The 18,670-nt window shown below is 40.0% G+C and overlaps 1 protein-coding gene across 4 annotated transcripts in view; it reads left to right on the top strand.

The window, feature by feature from the left end:
• Positions 1-16,856, top strand: part of DNAJC6 (DnaJ heat shock protein family (Hsp40) member C6) — a 170,598-nt gene extending 153,742 nt beyond the window's left edge. For all 4 annotated transcript variants that reach the window (XM_043877820.1, XM_043877821.1, XM_043877822.1 and 1 more), the window contains 6 exons: positions 402-470; positions 1,471-1,590; positions 8,190-8,453; positions 10,626-10,768; positions 12,748-12,924; positions 14,530-16,856. In XM_043877820.1, the coding sequence (XP_043733755.1) occupies positions 402-470; positions 1,471-1,590; positions 8,190-8,453; positions 10,626-10,768; positions 12,748-12,924; positions 14,530-14,631 (875 nt within the window). In that variant the 3' untranslated portion in view covers positions 14,632-16,856. The remainder of the gene's footprint in view (positions 1-401; positions 471-1,470; positions 1,591-8,189; positions 8,454-10,625; positions 10,769-12,747; positions 12,925-14,529) is intronic.
• Positions 16,857-18,670: the final 1,814 nt, after the last annotated feature.

Here is an 18,670-nt window from a genome sequence, read left to right as displayed (position 1 = left end):
AGTTTCATTTCACCTTCTTTTTATTGCCTACCGACTTTGTGTTAAGGATAGGGTGGGACACATGCAGATGAATAAGATAATTCTTGCTTTTGCAGTGTACTGGAGACATATATATGCACAGTTATAATTCAAAGTGTACCTTTGGAGGTAAAATAAAGGAAAAAAAAAACAAGGAAGTAATAGAGACAAACAGTATATGACTTCCACCAGTGTTCATGTAAGTAACCACAGATGAAGGCAGAAAATATCAGTGTTGCAGAATGTGGAGAGAGCTCAAAGGGAGAGTAGAATCACATGAGACGTGGACAGGTCATGAAAGGGAGAGCATTTTCTTTTGTGAACTCAAAAAAGTGGATTCTGAGCTATCTTTTCCTGATTGTTTTTTTTCTCCTCGTTTACAGCTTCTAGTACCCCTGCTGTGAACATTCAGCCAGATGTTTCAGGAGCCTGGGACTGGCATACCAAACCAGGTAAAGATCAGCAGATGAATTTTGTGCCACATAATTGGTCTCTGAAGCATAATCCTTCACCCAAGGTGACGTGAGTACTTGCAGAGTGTTAGCCTCACTTATGGAAGTTCCTAAAGGTTCCCAATCCAAGGAGGCTTTTCACATTGCCCTTGATGACACGGTAGTGCTGCATGTCATATGATACTTAATTTTTCTAAGTCTCAATTTGCTAAATGTTTGCCTTGGCAATAGAGTTAGACAGATCTGGGTATACATCTAACTCAACCATTTAGAAGCTCTTGAATTTTTTTTACCAGTCTGAACTTCAGTTTTCTTATCTGTAAAATGGAATTCATAATTCTTGTCCCACAGAGTTTAAATGAAATTACTTACATGAAGTTTTCTGGAATAGAGTAGGTGCTGCATGATGTGAATGGTTTTCTCTCTTACAGAGAACTTGTTTTAGATCTGAATTTGTCTGTAGTAAATAAATTCTCTTTCTCATGGCTAGTATTGTATTTTTTGAGAGCCATCTTGTGTGATTATTTTTCTGACACTGTGCAAGTGTGCAAGTTACACACACACACACTATATGTCTATCACAAAACAGCAGTTGCTGTTTCCTTATGTAACCAACAAGAAAATATCGACACTCAGAGAAGTTAAGCAACATGGCAAAGGTCACTCAGCTAGGAAGCGGCAGAACCAGAATTCAGCTCTGACTCCTCTCCTAGGAAATCCCATAGGAAAGAACGGAGTCAGGTGACATGAGGTAAGCACCAGACATAATAGTTTAGAGGAGTGGCTCGGAAATGACTTATACCTTTTCTCTTCCCTGTCCTTGCTCCAGATCACTACTCACCTAAATTAGGGAAATGGGGTCTAGCAACTTCTAACATATTTGCCAACCTTATCCTAATTTGCCCTTAGAGACGAGGTGAGCAATAGCTCTGGATTTCTGACTTCAGAATTCAGCCTCAGACAACTAACTCATTTGTAATGACCTTCTTATTTTTTTCAGGAGGTTTTGGAATGGGAAGCAAGTCAGCTGCCACCAGCCCAACAGGCTCCTCGCATGGTACTCCCACCCATCAAAACAAACCCCAGACTCTGGACCCTTTTGCTGACCTTGGGACATTAGGTATACACATAACAAATGAAGATACATAGTTACTTTTAGCTACAAAGCCTCAAATCTAAATCTTTGGTGTTAAAATAAACTGTAGTGTTTACCTGGGATCTAAAATAATCTGTATTTTTAAGCTGTATTCTAAAACCTAAAACTGTCTATTTAGAAAAGGAAACAGGCTTCAAATACTGGGTTGGAGCTAACCCCTATTAATAATGCATTTCTCCAATACCCGAGTTTGGAGTAGTAGTGTAAATAAAGTTAGAACTTCTGGGAGGATCTGAAAAGAGAGTTTGACTGCACCGAGAGTAGTGACTATGCAGGGAAACAGTGAGAGGCAAGGGCGGTCAGATAGAGTTGTGCCACGTGGGGCCAGCTGTGTGCAGGTCTTACTCTGAAGTTGCCAGTGAGATCCTCACACTGTGTCCCTCTCCTCTCCATGGACCACAGTCCTCTCTGGTCAGTTTGTAAACATCCATACAGAAAATAGACTCTCTGGAGAGTATTTCTGAAGAGTTTTTTCATCAGATGTTAATTATTATTATTATTATTATAGGATAAGTGTTTTATGAGCAAGTAGTTTTGGAAACACCAGCTTCAGTGGACTTTGATTATTGCAGAAACTTCTGAGAATCGGTGCTCATGGTGATGCTCCCTAGTGAGGGGTACAGTGTCAGGGTTCTGTTTTACCAAGAAATCTTTCTTCAAGGTGTAGTTGATTGGACTAGGGTGTTTTGAAACTTTTTCCTCCTCCTTTTCCGTCCTCCTCCGTGAAGTGCAGAGTTGTTAAATAAGGGTGAGGTAGCTCTGAAACAAAGGTTTAAATAAGCCAACTTGATAGTTTAGTTTCCCCAAAAGGCCTCCTGAAGCATTTAGAGCTGAATTATCTGCAGGGAATGAGAACATGCTGCTATGTTATTTTTTGCTAGTAGTTATGTTAGAATCTTGACTTTTCCTTTTATATCATTTAGATCTTTTTTCCTCTTAAGAACTCTCAAAATTATGTTCCCTTTTTTTGTATCTTCAAGTTCAAATTTTAGAATAATAACATTCTATAAAACAAGCAAAGTTCTATTTCAAATAAAATCTTATTCAGTGTTCGTTTTTTACCCATTTATTCATCCCACAATTATTTATTAAGTGCTTTCTGTGTTCTAACATTGTTTTAGTGAAAACCAACCAGCCAAACAAAACCTAAAAAATTCTAAAGAAATTCCTTCTTCTTAAAGTTTATATTCTAGAAGGGGAAATAAACATTAAATGAATAAATATATAATATAATGTCAACTAATAAAAACAATTAATGTTTAGTTGGACATTTTACTCTGTACCAGGCTCTGTTTTAAGTGCTTGACATATATCATTTCATTTAATCTTCCCAATATTTTTTGAAGTAGAAACTATTATAATCCTCATTTACAGATGAAGAAACAGACACGGAAGTTTAAGGAACATGCCCAAATCACAAAGTTTCAACACCATGAAGTCTAGGTCTGTGGCTTGTACTATAACCCCATGACGAGTACTGTGAAAAAAATAAGGCAGAAAGTGATGGCGTGTGGGGGATGGGCCAGGGTGTTATTTTAAATATCAAGTGGTTAGGGAAGGCCTTACTGAATAGGTGACCTTTATAAGAAGTTCTTTTAAAAAAATTCAGCATCATGTCTGCATCTAGTTGTCATGTCCTTTTAGACACCTGTTACCTGGAATCATTCCTCAGCATTTCATGACATTGATATTTGAAGGGTACAGGCCAGTTGCCAAAGTCTTGATTTGTTAACTTTGATCACTTGGTTAAGGTAATGTCATCCAGGTTTCCTTCACCATGAAGTTACCATTTTTCCCTTCAGTAATTAATGAGTAATCTGGAGAGAGAATTTGAGATTATCCAACTCTCCATCTGACTTTTACCCGGTGGTTTTAGCATTCATTGATGAGTCTGGCCTAAAGCAGTTACTACCATGATATCTGCAAAATTGTGATTTTCTGATTCCCTTCTTCTTTCTATATATATTAATTGGCATTGCATTCCAAGGAAGAATCTCCTGTCTCTCCCTCTCCCATCCCCTTCCTTCCTTTCTGACTCCCTCCATCTCTCACATCGTAATGGACTAATGGATTATTTTTTGACTCAGTTGGTTATCATCTATTACTGTCATTATTTAATGTTCACATGGTCCCACATTTGATTTGTGAAAGCTCTTTCTTCTGACTTTTATATCCTTTTCACTTGATTCCATCATTTTTGAGAACTTTCTTTATAGCGCAAGGTGTCCTAGGCTTCTCTTGAACTTTTTACATGCCTATCCTATAATCAGGCATTTCTGAGAAATCTCATTCCTTTTTGTGGGGAATGGTATTTAGAAACCAAAATCTCTGCTATAAGTATGTTTTTTGCTCTGGGGTGGGTGTCACTGCTCTGCCTTCCAGGAGATGGAGATAGGTGATCAGTGGATATTAACACATAATTTAATCCCATTCACTGCCACAGGGTCTTCCTTGCCTACTCCTGTCCCACATCTGTATCTTCCATTTCCTTGGATCTCAACAACATTAATAGACAACAAAAATAGTTTTAGAATAGCTGCATCTTTATTACTACAACAGCATACCTACTCGGAGGAGTTCAAGAGTGGTGGTTATTTCTTTCTTTTTTTTTTTTTTTGCCACGCCTCATAGCTTGCAGGACTTTTCCCAACCAGGGGTTGAACCCAGGCCACCACAGTGAAAGCCCGTGAATCCTAACCACTAGACCCCAGGGAAATTAAAAAATGTTTTTTTGAAGAGTTACTTGTTTTTGAAATGCAGTAATTCTTAAAAACTGCTGGGGAAACTAGTTTCCTAAATTGCCTCATTTTCAAGTCACGTAATTTAGGAAAGGTAAGTGATTTTCCTGAAACTGTACAGCGAATGAGTATATAAGCAAGGGCTACTTACACACTAAAAATTTTGACTCCTAGGCAATTGCTTTAGAGTAAAAATTAAACTTCTAAGTTATATAGCTATGATTAAAAAAAGATAGCATGCTTCTCCTTTAGGTATTTTCACATTGAACAATTCTGATACAAACACCATAGTTCTTCCCATAGATATTCCGATTTAATTAGTTTGGTTGTGGCTTGGGTATAGAGAATTTTTAAAGCTCCCCAAGTGAGTCTAATGCACAGCCAAGTTTGACAGCCACTGCTTTTGCTTTTAATGAGAATAGCTGTAGGCTCTGGGTTTAGCTACTGCTTTATATTTCTGTCAGTTCTCTGCTTCAGTGGCTTTAAAAATTAGAATTGCTAACCAGTCTAAAAAATGTTTATAAAAGTATTCTGAAAGGGTAGACATCAGAAAGCCCTACAATGTTGATGAGCATCTTGAGATCAGAGACAGCGTCTGTCGTTTCACCGCTGTATCTGAGGCCTCACGTGGGGAAGATGCTCAATAGTGTATTATAAATGAACAAATAAATGACGAAGTGGTGGGAACATGGAAGAATTTTTTTAAGTTTTTCAGTTCTTTCTGTACTTACTGAATTTTTAAATAATAAATATAATCAGAAAGAAGATTGTAAGCATCCTTAAAAGATGAAACTCCAGTGTGGAATGTCTACCCAATCTAAGGTATGTTGATGTGCAGTTGGCAGAGGGGCTCAGAGGCTCACAAAGAAGGGCTTCATAACAGGGCTGATGCCAGCCTGTAGTGTGCAACAGTGTCATTCCCTTTTTCTATTACCAAGTATTTATTGAGCCTTTATGGTGTGTGGGTACATGCTGGAAATATGAATTTGCATTATTTTAAAATAATGCCTTTTATTTGCTTAGTTCAGGAATTGTGAAGAGCTTTCACCTAGTCATTGTGCCTTTATGGTATTTCTGCGATGTAGACATAGTTCTGATTTTACAGGTGGTAACACTGAGGTCAAGGAGATGAGTTTTTCCCTGAACTTCAGAAGAGCGAGGATTCTCCGTAGACTCTTCGGCTGTATTCCCAGTGCACTGTATCTGGTACTTAGTTGTTGTTTAGTTGCTAAATTGTGTCTGACTCTTTGCGACCTCAGGGACTGCAGCATACCAGGCTCCCCTGTCCTTCACTATCTCCCAGAGCTTGCTCAAACTCATGTCCATTGAGACAATGATGCCATCCAACCATCTCACCCTCTGTTGTCCCCTTCTCCTCCTGCCCTCAATCTTTCCCAGCATCTGGGTCTTTTCCAATGAATTGGCTTTTTGCATCAGGTGCCCAAAGTGTTGAAGCTTCAGTTTCGGCATCAGTCCTTCCAATGAATATTCAGGGTTGATGTCTTTTAGGATTGACTGGTTTGATCTCCTCGCAGTCCAAGAGACTCTTAAGAGCCTTCTCCAGCATCACAGTTCAAAAGCATCAATTCTTTGGCACTCAGTCTTCCTTATGGTTCAACTGTCACATCTGTACATGACTACTGGAAAAAACCATAGCTTTGACTATATGGACCTTTGTTGGCAAAGTGATGTCCTTGCTTTTTTCATATACTATCTAGGTTTGTCATAGCTGTTCTTCCAAGGAGCAAGTGTCTTTTAATTTCTTTATAATTTCTTAGCTGTACTCATCATCCTCAGTGATTTTGGAGCCTAAGAAAATAAAATCTTTTTACTTTCTGGTACTTAGTAATGCTCAACAAATACTGATGAATGAACACATGAATGAATGAATAAATAAATGCATGTAAGAATGAATGCATGAATGTATGATGGAACAGACACAGATTGATTCCAAGTCTGCTGGTCATAACACAGCATTCCCAGTGGGAGTGAGAAGAGGAACCCAGATCAGATCAGAGGAACAATATCGATAGAAAGAAGAGACAGTTAAGTGAGGGATGAGTTGCAATAAAAGACTCAGAGATTTGGGGAGGAATTTGAGATTATGGATGCAGGAGATGAACATGACATGTGGAGACAGGAAGCTCATAGTCAAGTCCCAGCTCCATTAACTGTATGTGTGACCATAAGCCTGTAAGTATACCAAGTATACCTCCTTGATTTCCCCATCTTTAAAGTGGGGCCAGACTGTGGAAAATGGTATGGACATTTCTCAAAAAACTGAAAATAGAATTACCATATGACCTAGCAATTCCACTCTTGGGTATACATCTGGAAAAAAACCCCCACTAATTTGAAAAGATACACGCACCCCAATGTTCATAGCAACATTATTTACAATTACCAAGATATGGAAGTGACCAAGTGTCCGTCAGCAGAGGAGTGGTTAAAGAGGATATGGTATATAGTAATATACACAGTGATACTACTCAGTCATAAAAAGAATAAACATTTTTGCCATTAATAGCAGCATGGATGGATTTGGAGGGCATTATGCTAAGCGATGTATTTCAGAGAGAGACAAATACTGTATGATATCATTTATATGTGGAGCCTGAAAAAATACAAGAAATATAGCAGGTAAGAAGCAGACTCACAGATATAGAGGACAAGTTAGAGCTTACCAGTGAGGAGTGGGGGGAGAGCAATAGAGGGATGAGGAAATGGGAGGTACAAATTATTGGGTATAAGATAGGCTCAGGGATGTACTGTAAAACATTGGGAATATAGCCAAGATTTTGTAATAACTAAATGAAAAGTAACCTTTAAAAATTGTATAAAAATGAAAAAATAAATGGTAATTTTGACAAAGAAAAATAAGTAAAGTGGAACCAGTAATACTCTCTATTTTCTAAGGGTGTTATATAGATTAAAGACAGTAATAGTCATAAACATATTTTGTAAATTCTAAAAGAGCTATATAAATGTTATTTTATTATCACTGTTGCTTTGGTATTGGTGCCTGAAAGTGTTCCTGGAGATCACCTCTTCAAACATGAGTCACAGCTGGTCCTCATGTTTTGGGAAAAGCCCAGCATTTATGCAGTGAGTACTTAAAAGTTAGGAGTTACAGAGTCAGACTTCTACTTAAATTCCCAGGACAGAGTAATATCATTTTTTAAAGCTTGAATTTAAGATTCTTTACCCTATTCAGAGTTGTCAGAGTGTTAGCTGTGTTTACTCTCCTGCAATGAAGTGCAAGTAGTGTGAAATTGAAACCTATTTATGAAATTTTAGAACACCATTGTTTACTTGTGGGCACTAACCATGCTGGTATTTATAACAGACAGTGAGTAATCCTGATCGTTGAAGTTTAATTAGCAGCTTCACAAGTGAATGTATTTTTGTTTTATTCCCTGTTCTTGTCATTTGATAGTTTTTGCTCAAGTTGAGAAACAGAATCTTCTGAGAGGGTGGGAAGGAGGGCTGCAATGGTATAGTGGAAGAGCCAAGGCTCTTCTTGGAGTCAGACTTGGATGCAGGCCCCAGTTCTGCCACTTTCTGGCTGTGTGACTTTCAGAAAAATCACTTAACTATTCTGAGCTACAGTTTGTTTAACAGAATGAAAAATGGAACTGTTAATACATACCTAAAAATGTCATTGTGAGGATTAAAGGAAAATATATGAATGCAATTTATTTAGCTATTAGGACAGCTAATTATGCCACCAGTCAAGGGAGGTTCCACTAAAGTCATTGTAAACAGTGAGTTGGGACACAGGAGTTAGAGGCTACTCAAAATATTCTGTTTCTGTTTTTCCTGTAGGTGGTTCTTCATTTGCCAGCAAACCTTCCACACCAACTGGATTGGGTGGTGGATTTCCACCTCTCAGCTCGCCACAGAAAGCGTCTCCCCAGCCCATGGGTGGGGGGTGGCAGCAGGGGGGTGGCTACAACTGGCAGCAGACACAGTCCAAGCCACCGTCCAGCATGCCCCACTCCTCTCCCCAGAACCGGCCCAACTACAACGTGAGCTTCTCATCCGTGCCTGCGGGCCAGAACGAGCGTGGGAGAGGAGCAGCCAATTTGGGTAAGGGTGATGGTACGGGGCCTGGCTAGAGGGTACCCAGAGGTATGCATGTCTGAAGGAGGAGACAGGAAATGTGGCAGTTTCTGAGGCCGTCTTTGAATTGTAATGACACATGACCCCTCCCAGTGTTGTGCCTGGAGCTCCTCGCTTCATCATTCTCCCAGCACACTGTGGTTTTGTGAGTGCTGGCTCACCTGTCTGTCTCTCTGCACTCTGAGACCAAATGGCGGGCAGGGACTGGGTCTTTTTTTGCCTCATTAGCCTTAGCACCTAGCAGAACACTAAACAGGTAGGAGGCACTAAGGGAATATTGAGTGGAAGTGAGTGGAGGGCTGGATGGATCTTGAAGCTGTCATCCCTTTGGAAGAGGGGGTGGAGGACAAAAGTTGGAAACATTTCAAGCGCTGTGTTCACATTTTCCCTTGGATCCCCGTTAGAGGAGTGGGCATGTCTTGGACATTTGGTCTTGATTATGCTCTGGTTGGTGGATGTCCCTGAGATCCTTGGGTTGCCTATGATGGTTTTCCCCTCTCTTCTGAGAAGAAAGTTAAAAGAACACAAAGTGGCCCAAAAGCTAAGGCTGAAGGATAACTCTGGATGAGATTCTTTCTTTTTTCTAATGGGGTTCTTGATAGCAAGTGAAAAATAATATATTTTTCATAGAAGGGATGGTTACATTTGAATTTTCTAGAAGGCCTGGAATGATATGTTTTACATCTCAGTTGATTTCATTATACCCAAGAATGGAATGTATAGGGACATGATGAGGAAACAGGCCTTTCTATGGAACATGCAAAAGGAAATTCTTCTACTTTTCCTAGTAGCTATAGCTGACATCTTTTGAGGGTTTATTATATGTCAGGTGCTATTCTAAGCAGTTTTCGCATATTGTTTCATACAATCTTCAAACCCTTGTTGTAGACAGAGATCAATAATTTCCTAGGTCCATACAGCTTGTAAGTCACAGAGCCAAGATCTACCAGGGCAATGTGACTCTAGAACCCCTACCATTCACCACCACACTCTGCTTCTCATGATACTTACATGACAAGGAGTCTTTTTTAGGACTTTGTTAACATTGTGTTTGTTCTTTGGTTAGCAGTGGATATTCTCAGGTAATTCCGTAGAGTCATTTGGCTTCCCCTCCGTTTTTATTTTGAGTAGACGTGAGGTGAGTGTCGTCAATCAGTAAATATTTATGGAGTATCTTCAGTGTAGAAAACATTGGGGATACAGCTGCGAACAAGACAAACAAAATCCCTTATCTCAGAGCACCCACATCTGAGTGTGTGTGTGTGACAGTCTATGTTCAGAATGCCTCTCAGTATAGGGAGGGCAGGTGGGTTTCACGTCAGACAACAGCTTTGGTTGAAGGCATGGACTGAATGGACTCTTGTGTCGTGGTTCTGTTTTAACAGCAAACATTTAATAGCCAGGCACTGTTTTGAGCACTTAAAAATATTTAACTCACCAATTTTCACAACAACCTTATGAGATAAGTCATATTATTAACACCACGCCTGGCTGACAGGTGAGGACACTGAGGCAGGAAGATCAAGGTCACATCGCTAATAAAGGCAGAGCTGGAATTCAAACCTGGGGGTCTGTCTCCAGAGCCCTTGCCCATTGCTACTACCATGCTAGGCTGCTTTTCCAAGCAGATTGATAAAGATTGTGAGGCCAGAACCAGGCTTACGGGAAAAGAGCTCTGTGATGGACTAAAAGTGTCAGCTGAGTATGGGCAGGAAAGCAGCAGTGTGCATGCATTTCAAGTACCAAAACCCAGGTCGTAGGCCCATCACTGATGCTAGCTATGTATGACTGGGGCCTGAGGTGGGGAGGGAGTAGTGGTTAGAATCACGACTATCCTCATCTGTGAAAGGATGGAATGGTGGACGTGGAATTATGGAATTAGGTTAGTGCAACAACCCAACCTTGAGTCTGAGCTTTGCCATGGACATTGCATGTGATCCTGAACAGATCTCTTACGTTCTCCAGACTTCACTTTCCTCATCTATAAAATGGACATGACAGTCTCATACCCTACCCACAGGCTAAGTGAGAGGATTAAGGGGCATAGTACCTGTGAAAGCACTATGCACTATGCCTAAGTGTTATGATATTATGTTTATGAGTAAAAACTATAGTAATTTTTAAAATATTATGTTGCAGAAGGGAAACAAAAAGCAGCTGACTTTGAAGACCTACTCTCTGGTCAAGGTTTTAATGCTCACAAAGACAAAAAGGGGCCTCGAACAATAGCTGAGATGAGAAAGGAGGAAATGGCTAAGGAGATGGATCCCGAGAAATTAAAGGTGAGTGAGCCCCTGGCCCACAGTGATTATTGTGTTGTGTGGAACTGTCAGCGTGGGACTAACCTATAGAAGGTGCCATGTTAGGTTTCTGGCATCCACTGTATTTCATTTGGTTCTTGTAGTTGTGATTTGAGTACAGCTGTGTCCTTTAATAGAAAAGTACTTTCGGGGAGTGCTGTATGTGCTGAATTTCATTTCTTTAATATAATGCACTTATTCCATAATACATAGTGTAGATTTTCTTCATTTACATTTTCAAATAAGCAATGGCACTCTTTAAGACGTGATCTTATTATTCAGATGGCATTGCAATCTAGAGGTAAGTCATTATGATTTGGTGGTAAGAAGAATGCATTATTTATGTTCTCTGTTTCTGCTTTGGTAGCTTTATATAAGACTAGATTGACTGATGCCCTCAGGATCTCTTCTTTGCTGATAGAGAGAGAGCTATTGATTGATGTGCCTGGGAATTACTCACTCCTATAATGTTAGACCTGGAAGGTTTGGGAAGGTGAAAGGGAGGGAGGCTAAGGGAAGCGGGGTCTCTGGCGTCTACACTGCTTCACTTCACTTTTAACCAGAGCGTTTCTACTTTTATCTGTTTCCGACTCTTGGGTGTCTAGGTAAGATTTTATTTGGGGAAAGAGAATGTTTCCATATTCTTTTCTTCTAAGGTTTGCAAACCAGTGACTATAACTTCATTGTGTCATGGATGAGAAAACAGAGATGTTACTTCATAGCTGAAGATGTTATCTGGAAAATGATTAATTGGGGGAACAAAGGATGGTTATGTCGATGAATGGTGTGAGGTAGTGAAAAAGTTTGTGAAGATCAAGAGAACTGGAAAGTTTGTCACAGACAGGCTGAATTCCCATGTGACAAAATATACTGACACAGTTACAGCCTGGAAGATGAGAGTCTAATCTGGTACTCCAAAACCAGAATGGCACAGCCACTCAATGGTACACATGTTGAAAAATATACCACTGTTGTTTTCCATAATTTGTTGAAGACGTAGAGATACAATTTGCAGTACAATCTGTGATACTCAGTTTACATTTGCTGTTCACTTCATGCAGTGTTATAAAGGTTTTATGTCCCTTCCCTAAATTCTGTGCTCCATCTCAAGAGCCTTTGTGTATTAGGTAAACTCTGACAATTTTCTGTAAAAGAAAATGGTTTATGTCTTTTAAACCATGCTTGGTTATTTAGTTGGTATGGAGTATTTAATTGTTTGGGAGAGCAGTCATCATTCACTTTGCGCTTCTGTTATGTGCTAACTGCTGATTCATTGTTACAAACCTTTCAATTTAGTGACCTCATTTGTTCCAACTATGACGATTCAGACTATGAATGGTCATAGTTGGAATGAATGACTAAATGTATTAATTCATTTAACAGACCTTTTCAAGCTCTTTTCTTGCCAGGCATACTGTTTCTGAGTTAAAGTGATAAGTAAGACACAGTATCCTTCCTCAAACAGGTCTGCCTAATGGCAGGGGAAAGACAAACACACAATTACAGTGAAGTGTAGCACATTTTATGATAGAAATATGTTTAAAAGGTAGCCTGGAGAAATTTGTTTTTGTTTTTCCAAGGAATTTGTGTGTGTGTGTGCGTGTCACACACTCTACTAGACGTAGCAGATAGCAGGGACCCAGATAGACATGATGTGTGCCATCCTGGAGTTCACACTTTAGGCATAAGTAATTAACTCAGAGGGACCAGAGAGGAAAGAAGGTGTTTAGCCTTTCAAAGGTGGAACAGTGTGAAATTCCTGAGCAGGCTTTTGAAGGCCGATATGGAGTTAACCAGAAAGAAGAGGTAGGGGGTGGAGGAAGAAGAGCCATCTAGGTCGTGGGAAGGCTGACCTCGGCAGGTACCTGATGTTGCTGGAACGGGAGGGCTTTCCAGAGTCACAGTGGAGACGCTCTGGACTCAGAAGCATTTGAATTTCTTAACTGCCCCTGTGTTTACAGATTCTAGAGTGGATTGAAGGCAAAGAGAGGAATATCCGAGCCCTTCTGTCCACAATGCACACGGTGCTGTGGGCTGGGGAGACTAAGTGGAAACCAGTCGGCATGGCAGACCTGGTCACCCCGGAGCAGGTGAAGAAGGTGTACAGGAGGGCTGTGCTAGTGGTGCACCCGGATAAAGTGAGTACAGCCCGCCCCCTGCACCCCTGCAGCTGTCCGGGCCCCTGTCCTAGGTTTGTAAGCATGTGTCAAGGAGTCATACTTTCAACTTACTTCTTATTAGGCCATTTATATGATAAAATAAATTTCATGGGCTCAAAACGGTACTTAAGCAGTTATACTTGATGACACAGAAGCAAAGAAATCAAGCTATACATTATAAATAATGGAATCAGGGCTTTACTTAAGTATGAGATTTCATTACTGACTAATTTTCAGGGATCAGATAGAAGTTGTGCCTGACTTAAGGATGAACTCAGAGTTGGACACAAGTAATATGGCAGTATATTCAGCCAGGATTATACAGTGAAAAAACTTTAGAATGTAGTTGGCAAAATTGGTGAGAATCAACCAAATATTGAAAATGAAGCTAAATTCATCACTCTGTTGATTATGCCAGTTTATGTTTTCGCTGAAGTACACACACACACACACACACACATACATATGCTCTACACTGTCAGAGACTTCAACCAGTGGATGGCCCAATTGAGATCACTATAACACACAGAAACCTTGATAGAATTGGGTCACTTGCCATCATATGGACTTTGTTATTGTTGTCTAGTCGCTAAGCTGGTTCCGACTCTTTGCGACCCCATGGACTGTAGCCCGCCAGCCTTCTCTGTCCATGGGATTTCCCAGGCAAGGATGCTAGAGTGGTTTGCCATTCCCTTCTCCAGGGGTTCGTCCAGACCCAGGGAGCGAATACGCATCTCCTGCATTGTGGGCAGATTCTTTACTGCTGAGCCACCAGGGAAGCCCCATCATATGGACCATGTCAGTCCTACAGTGTGAGGCTGTGACTGAATCCTACTTGGGAACACATGCTTAAATTTGATGTCTTAGATTTTCATCTCCCTAAACATTTGGTGACAATCCAGATAGTATTAAAGAAACGATGTATTTCAGTGACTTGAAGAGAAAGGGGAAGAGCCCAGAAAAATCCACAAACTGTATGCCTGTGTTATGGGTCTCCAAGAAATTTTTTTTAAGAAATAGAATAATGAGTGTTTCAAAATGCAGTCCATCAATTGGAGCTACGCAGTCATGAGCCTTTGTCATTTGGTAGGTAACTGGAGAAGGGAGATACATCTTGGGCTGACCAATAACTTCTCTGTTACCTACTCAGTGACTGGTCACTATTACCATATGTGAATTCCTGGGGGAGGGCTTTGTGGAGAGGTCATAGTCATTAGGGTCATGTAGATGGGGCTGTGAGTTTACCTAGTGTCTCAAGCAGTACAGAATCTGCCTGCCCATGCAGGAGATGCGGGTTCAGTCCCTGGGTCAGGAAGATCCCCTGAAGAAGGAAATGGCAACCCAATCCAGTATTCTTGCCTGGGAAATCCCATGGACAGAGGAGCCTGTTGGGCTCCATGGAGTCACAAAGAATTGGACATGACTTAGCGACCAAACAACAGCAAGATGGGGCTGTAAAAAGAGAAATGGTCTAACAGAAAAAGATTTCAATTACTCAGAGTCCACATATTAGCAATGAAAATTTTAATATAAATAAAATTTTGGTCTGTGGTGTCTAATGTGTATTTTTGTTTTTTTCTGTAGGCTACTGGGCAACCCTATGAACAATATGCAAAGATGATTTTCATGGAGCTCAATGATGCCTGGTCTGAATTTGAAAATCAAGGCCAAAAGCCCTTGTATTAACTTATGAGCTTTTCCGTTTCTGCTGCAGACCTGTGCTAATGCTTCGTGTGTGTCACGGTTCTGAGGTTTTCGCAGGTGAACCAAAAACTCCAGCAATGTGTATCCAGTACTTAACTGTTAAGTTACTCGTGAATTAATTCCTCTTTAATAAGGAATGTGGATGTTTGTTTTCTCAAGTCCCCACCATAAAAAGTCCAAAACAGGAAAGGAACTTTTAGTCAGATGACCTTGCAGAGTTTTTTATAACATTCCAGCCTGCCCTGTGGGGAGCCTACTCAGCAATTTGTGGGGAAATTGAAAATAGAGGCCACCAAAGGCATAGCACCCATCTCATTGTCTGAGGCTAGGCTAATGAGCCAAAGTTATAATAATAGGGTTACATGATGGATTCTAACTAATGGTTTTGAGATTTTCTTGGAAAGATAAAATTTGAGCCATGGCTTTACCTAGATTTCAGGAACATGACCATTAAGTTTTTTTTGTTTTTTGTTTTTTAACGGAAATTTACTATGGTCTATAGCATAATATTGTACACTTCTTTGGGTCAAGAGGACTAACAGATGTAAAAGAACCTGAACTGTGGAAAGTAATTATATTATAATCCAGTGATTACTACCAGCACGTCCTTCCTGGATAAGATAAAATTTAGTGAAAATGCTAACTGAAGAAAAATAGGGATGCTAAAGCTGTAGAAATCTGTATTACTGGTCAGAGAGTTGGGCTACTATCTTCTTTTCCCTTTAGAAAGATGTGGTAGCTTGAAGAATGTCTTAATACCATAACAACAACCTGATTTGATGAAACTTCTAATATTTGCCGTAAGGCTTAATGCTCCTCCTTTTGCTTAGCAGAGAAAATGCTCTTAGGTGGGAGCAGGTTGTAAGGCAGTTTGGCGTGTTCACAATTGATCAGGAAGACTGTCTAGTATGGATCCCCTGTCCTCCAGCTTTGTGATTGGCCATGGGAAGGAAATCGATGACAACAGTGACAGGGGGCAATTGCAGTGAGAGACAGAGAAAGACCACTTCAGACCAAGTGACACGGCTTATCAAGACCGGCTGCTTTGAGGAACCAGGTTCCTCTTCCCACCTGATGAAATAGGACCTCTTGGATTATTACAGTGGGTTTGTTCTAAAAGTTGTTGGGGGTCCACAGGAATAACAGTTGCACAGGAACATCTGTGAAAATAAAGCAGGAGTGAAACCTTTGCAGACTTCAGACTGGTTGGATTTCAGTTCAGGGTTCTGGCTGTTTCTCACTTTGAGGGGCGAGTGGTTGTTTTCCATGACTTTGGTAGATCTCTTTGGGTGTGCAGAGGATATTCATACAAAGCAGATGGGCAGAAAGATTTTGATCTAATCTTAAAAGGTTTGTGCTCACTATCGTGAAAAGCTTTCAAAAATTGTTTTTAAAAGACAATCTTTTTTTGTTGTTGTTTCTTTCTGTTTTTCATTTTCTTGTGGCAAACTGTACTGGAAAAGCAGCATGTCAAAAATACTTTATGTTCTATATACAGCTCTCTTCTTTCTATCTCTCTTTCTTCCTTTCTTTTTTTTGTTATAAAGGTTCATTATTTATTTTACCTTTTGCTGACAATGTGAAACTCGCCTCAAATATTCTCTTTTTAAATATACAGCTGTAAACTGTTCAAAGTAACCATAAAAAACTAGGTGTTATTTATTAACATATTATAAAATAATGTTTGCAGTATGTGCTTGTCTTATTTAAAATTGGAATGTGAGACATGTTGCTGTGATTTTTTTTCCTCATTCACATCTGTAGATATTGTGTGAACTACAGTATATAATAATAATTAAAAGGATACTATGTGACTGTCACGTACATTTTGAAATGATAGAACTATATTAGCTTGGTATCATGTTTGGATAATTCATCCATGTTCACAGTTTAAAACATCATTAAACATTATGTAATTAGCAATGAGAAAGAATCTTATCTAACTTAAATTTGGGATGCTCCCTATCTCTTTTCCGGATACATTATAATTCTGGACCCCTATTTATCTCAAAACTCTTAACATATGCAGACCAACAGGTTTTTGCATTCCTTTTAAATATTTGGTTGTGACAGAGCTCGTTGTTGATTGGATTCACTGTTTCATTCATATTTATTGTAATATATTTTTTGTTTTGTAAATATGTTACACTCAACAAAATGTGATTGGTCTAAAATATTTGTAATGTATATTAAAAGGCTGAAAAATATTTGTAGAAACATAAGTTATTTTTGCACTCATAGGAATGGGACAACAAGCGTGAATTACACCTTCTGACATTCACTTTTAAGAAAAGTTATGGGGAAAGAATATGCTGCCACTGCTGTGCATATAATACAGTTGCACCAAAACATAATCTGATAGAATTTCTTGATTTATACTTTAACCACCCCCCTTACCACCCTTGCCTCCATATACAGACACACTTTTGATTGTGCTGCATGAATGCCATTTTCCAAAAAGAATCAGCACAGAAATTCTGGCTCTAGCTAGGTTATTAATGCATTTGTGTGCTGAGGCAAAGAGTTGGATCCTTGGAGTCTGAGACTTTGTTGCAGCAAACAGATCATTTAGATCTTTAAGAAGAGAAGCAGCATGTTTACTTGGAAACCAGTGTTGCAAATCAAAAGCTTTTGAATTATCATTGCTGTGTCCCCGTCTAGAAGAACCTTCAAGTTGGACCCTAGGTGGCGCTAGTGGTAAAGAACTCTCTTGCCAATGCATGAAACGTAAGAGTTGTAGGTTCCAACCCTGGGTGGAGAAGATGCCCTGGAGTAGGAAATGCAAACCACTCCAGTATTCTTGCCTGGAAAATCCCGTGGACAGAGGAGCCTGGTGGACTATAGTCCATGGGGTTACAAAGAGTCAGACACAACTGAAGCGACTTAGCACGCTACTGATGAAACACTGTGTAAGGAATGAATATGCAAGTTGAATTCCAGAGCCAGTTATCACAGCAACAGGGCAGTTTCCCTGCTGAAAACATCTACTGGGGAATTCAGGTCAAGTAGACAGGTTTTGGTTGTTCTATGATCTAAAATGGGGAACAGTTCAAGTGCTGATTTTCTGACTTCAGATTTAAACTCTTTGGGGTTTGATCTCAGCTTTCCTACTCAGTAGGTACCATCTGAGCCTCAGTTTTCTCATCTGTAAAGTGAAGATAATAAAACCTGGTTCATACTGTGAGAATTGAATGCAAGGAGAGAATATAAAAAATTTATCCTAAGAGATCCTGTTTAGTCCTAGTCAGTCTGACAGAGGACGTGATCTTATATTTCCAAGTAACACACTGACAGCACGTTGGGAAAGGGTTCAGTGTCTAAGGTTTTACTTTCTGATTGAAAGTCTTCTTTATTCTTGAGGAAATACAAAATGGGATAGCAGAAGAACAGTTTTTCAGTGAACCACTGGTAAGAGAAAAGCAGATTTTCTCAGAAGATGGTTAAAGCCTCTGGCAAGATGGCTAAGTTCCTCTTTAAAGTGTTTTGTAAACTGGGAAGAACAGCTGGTGTGGGCAAGAAAGTTACTGGAGACAAATACTGTCTCTGCATTTTTCTGATTCTAGACATCACCCTGGGGCAAACTCCTCAGCTTTTTGCTTCTCGCCATCTTCCAGTTTTCTTATGGCTAAGCCCAGAGCACTCAAACCAAGCTTTGCCTCTGAAGTGTCACTTTTCTCCAAATCATTTCTCTTCTGTGGGACTGGCCTTGGGGTGATACGGGGGCTCCAGCAAGCCCTTGTATATGCTTTTCTACACACCTGGTGCTGGCTCAGTCTTGCAGTCATGTCCAACTCTTTGCAACCCCATGGACTGCGTAGCCTGCCAGATTCCTCCATCTATGGGATTCCCCAGGCAAGAATATAGAAGTGGGTTGCCATTTCCTCCTCCAGGAGATCTTCCCAACCCAGGGATCGAACCCAGGTCTCCTGGACTGCAGGTGGACTTTTACCGTCTTCTGCCACCAGGGAAATCACACACACTTGGTAGGTGGTTGGGAATCGAAGGGAAAATGTGAGATTTG

Source organism: Cervus elaphus, chromosome 20 (genome assembly GCF_910594005.1).
Source record: "Cervus elaphus chromosome 20, mCerEla1.1, whole genome shotgun sequence".
Taxonomy (NCBI): Eukaryota; Metazoa; Chordata; class Mammalia; order Artiodactyla; family Cervidae; genus Cervus; species Cervus elaphus.
The sequence above is the reverse complement of the archived record's forward strand: the minus strand, read 5'-3'. Positions and strand labels throughout refer to the sequence as shown.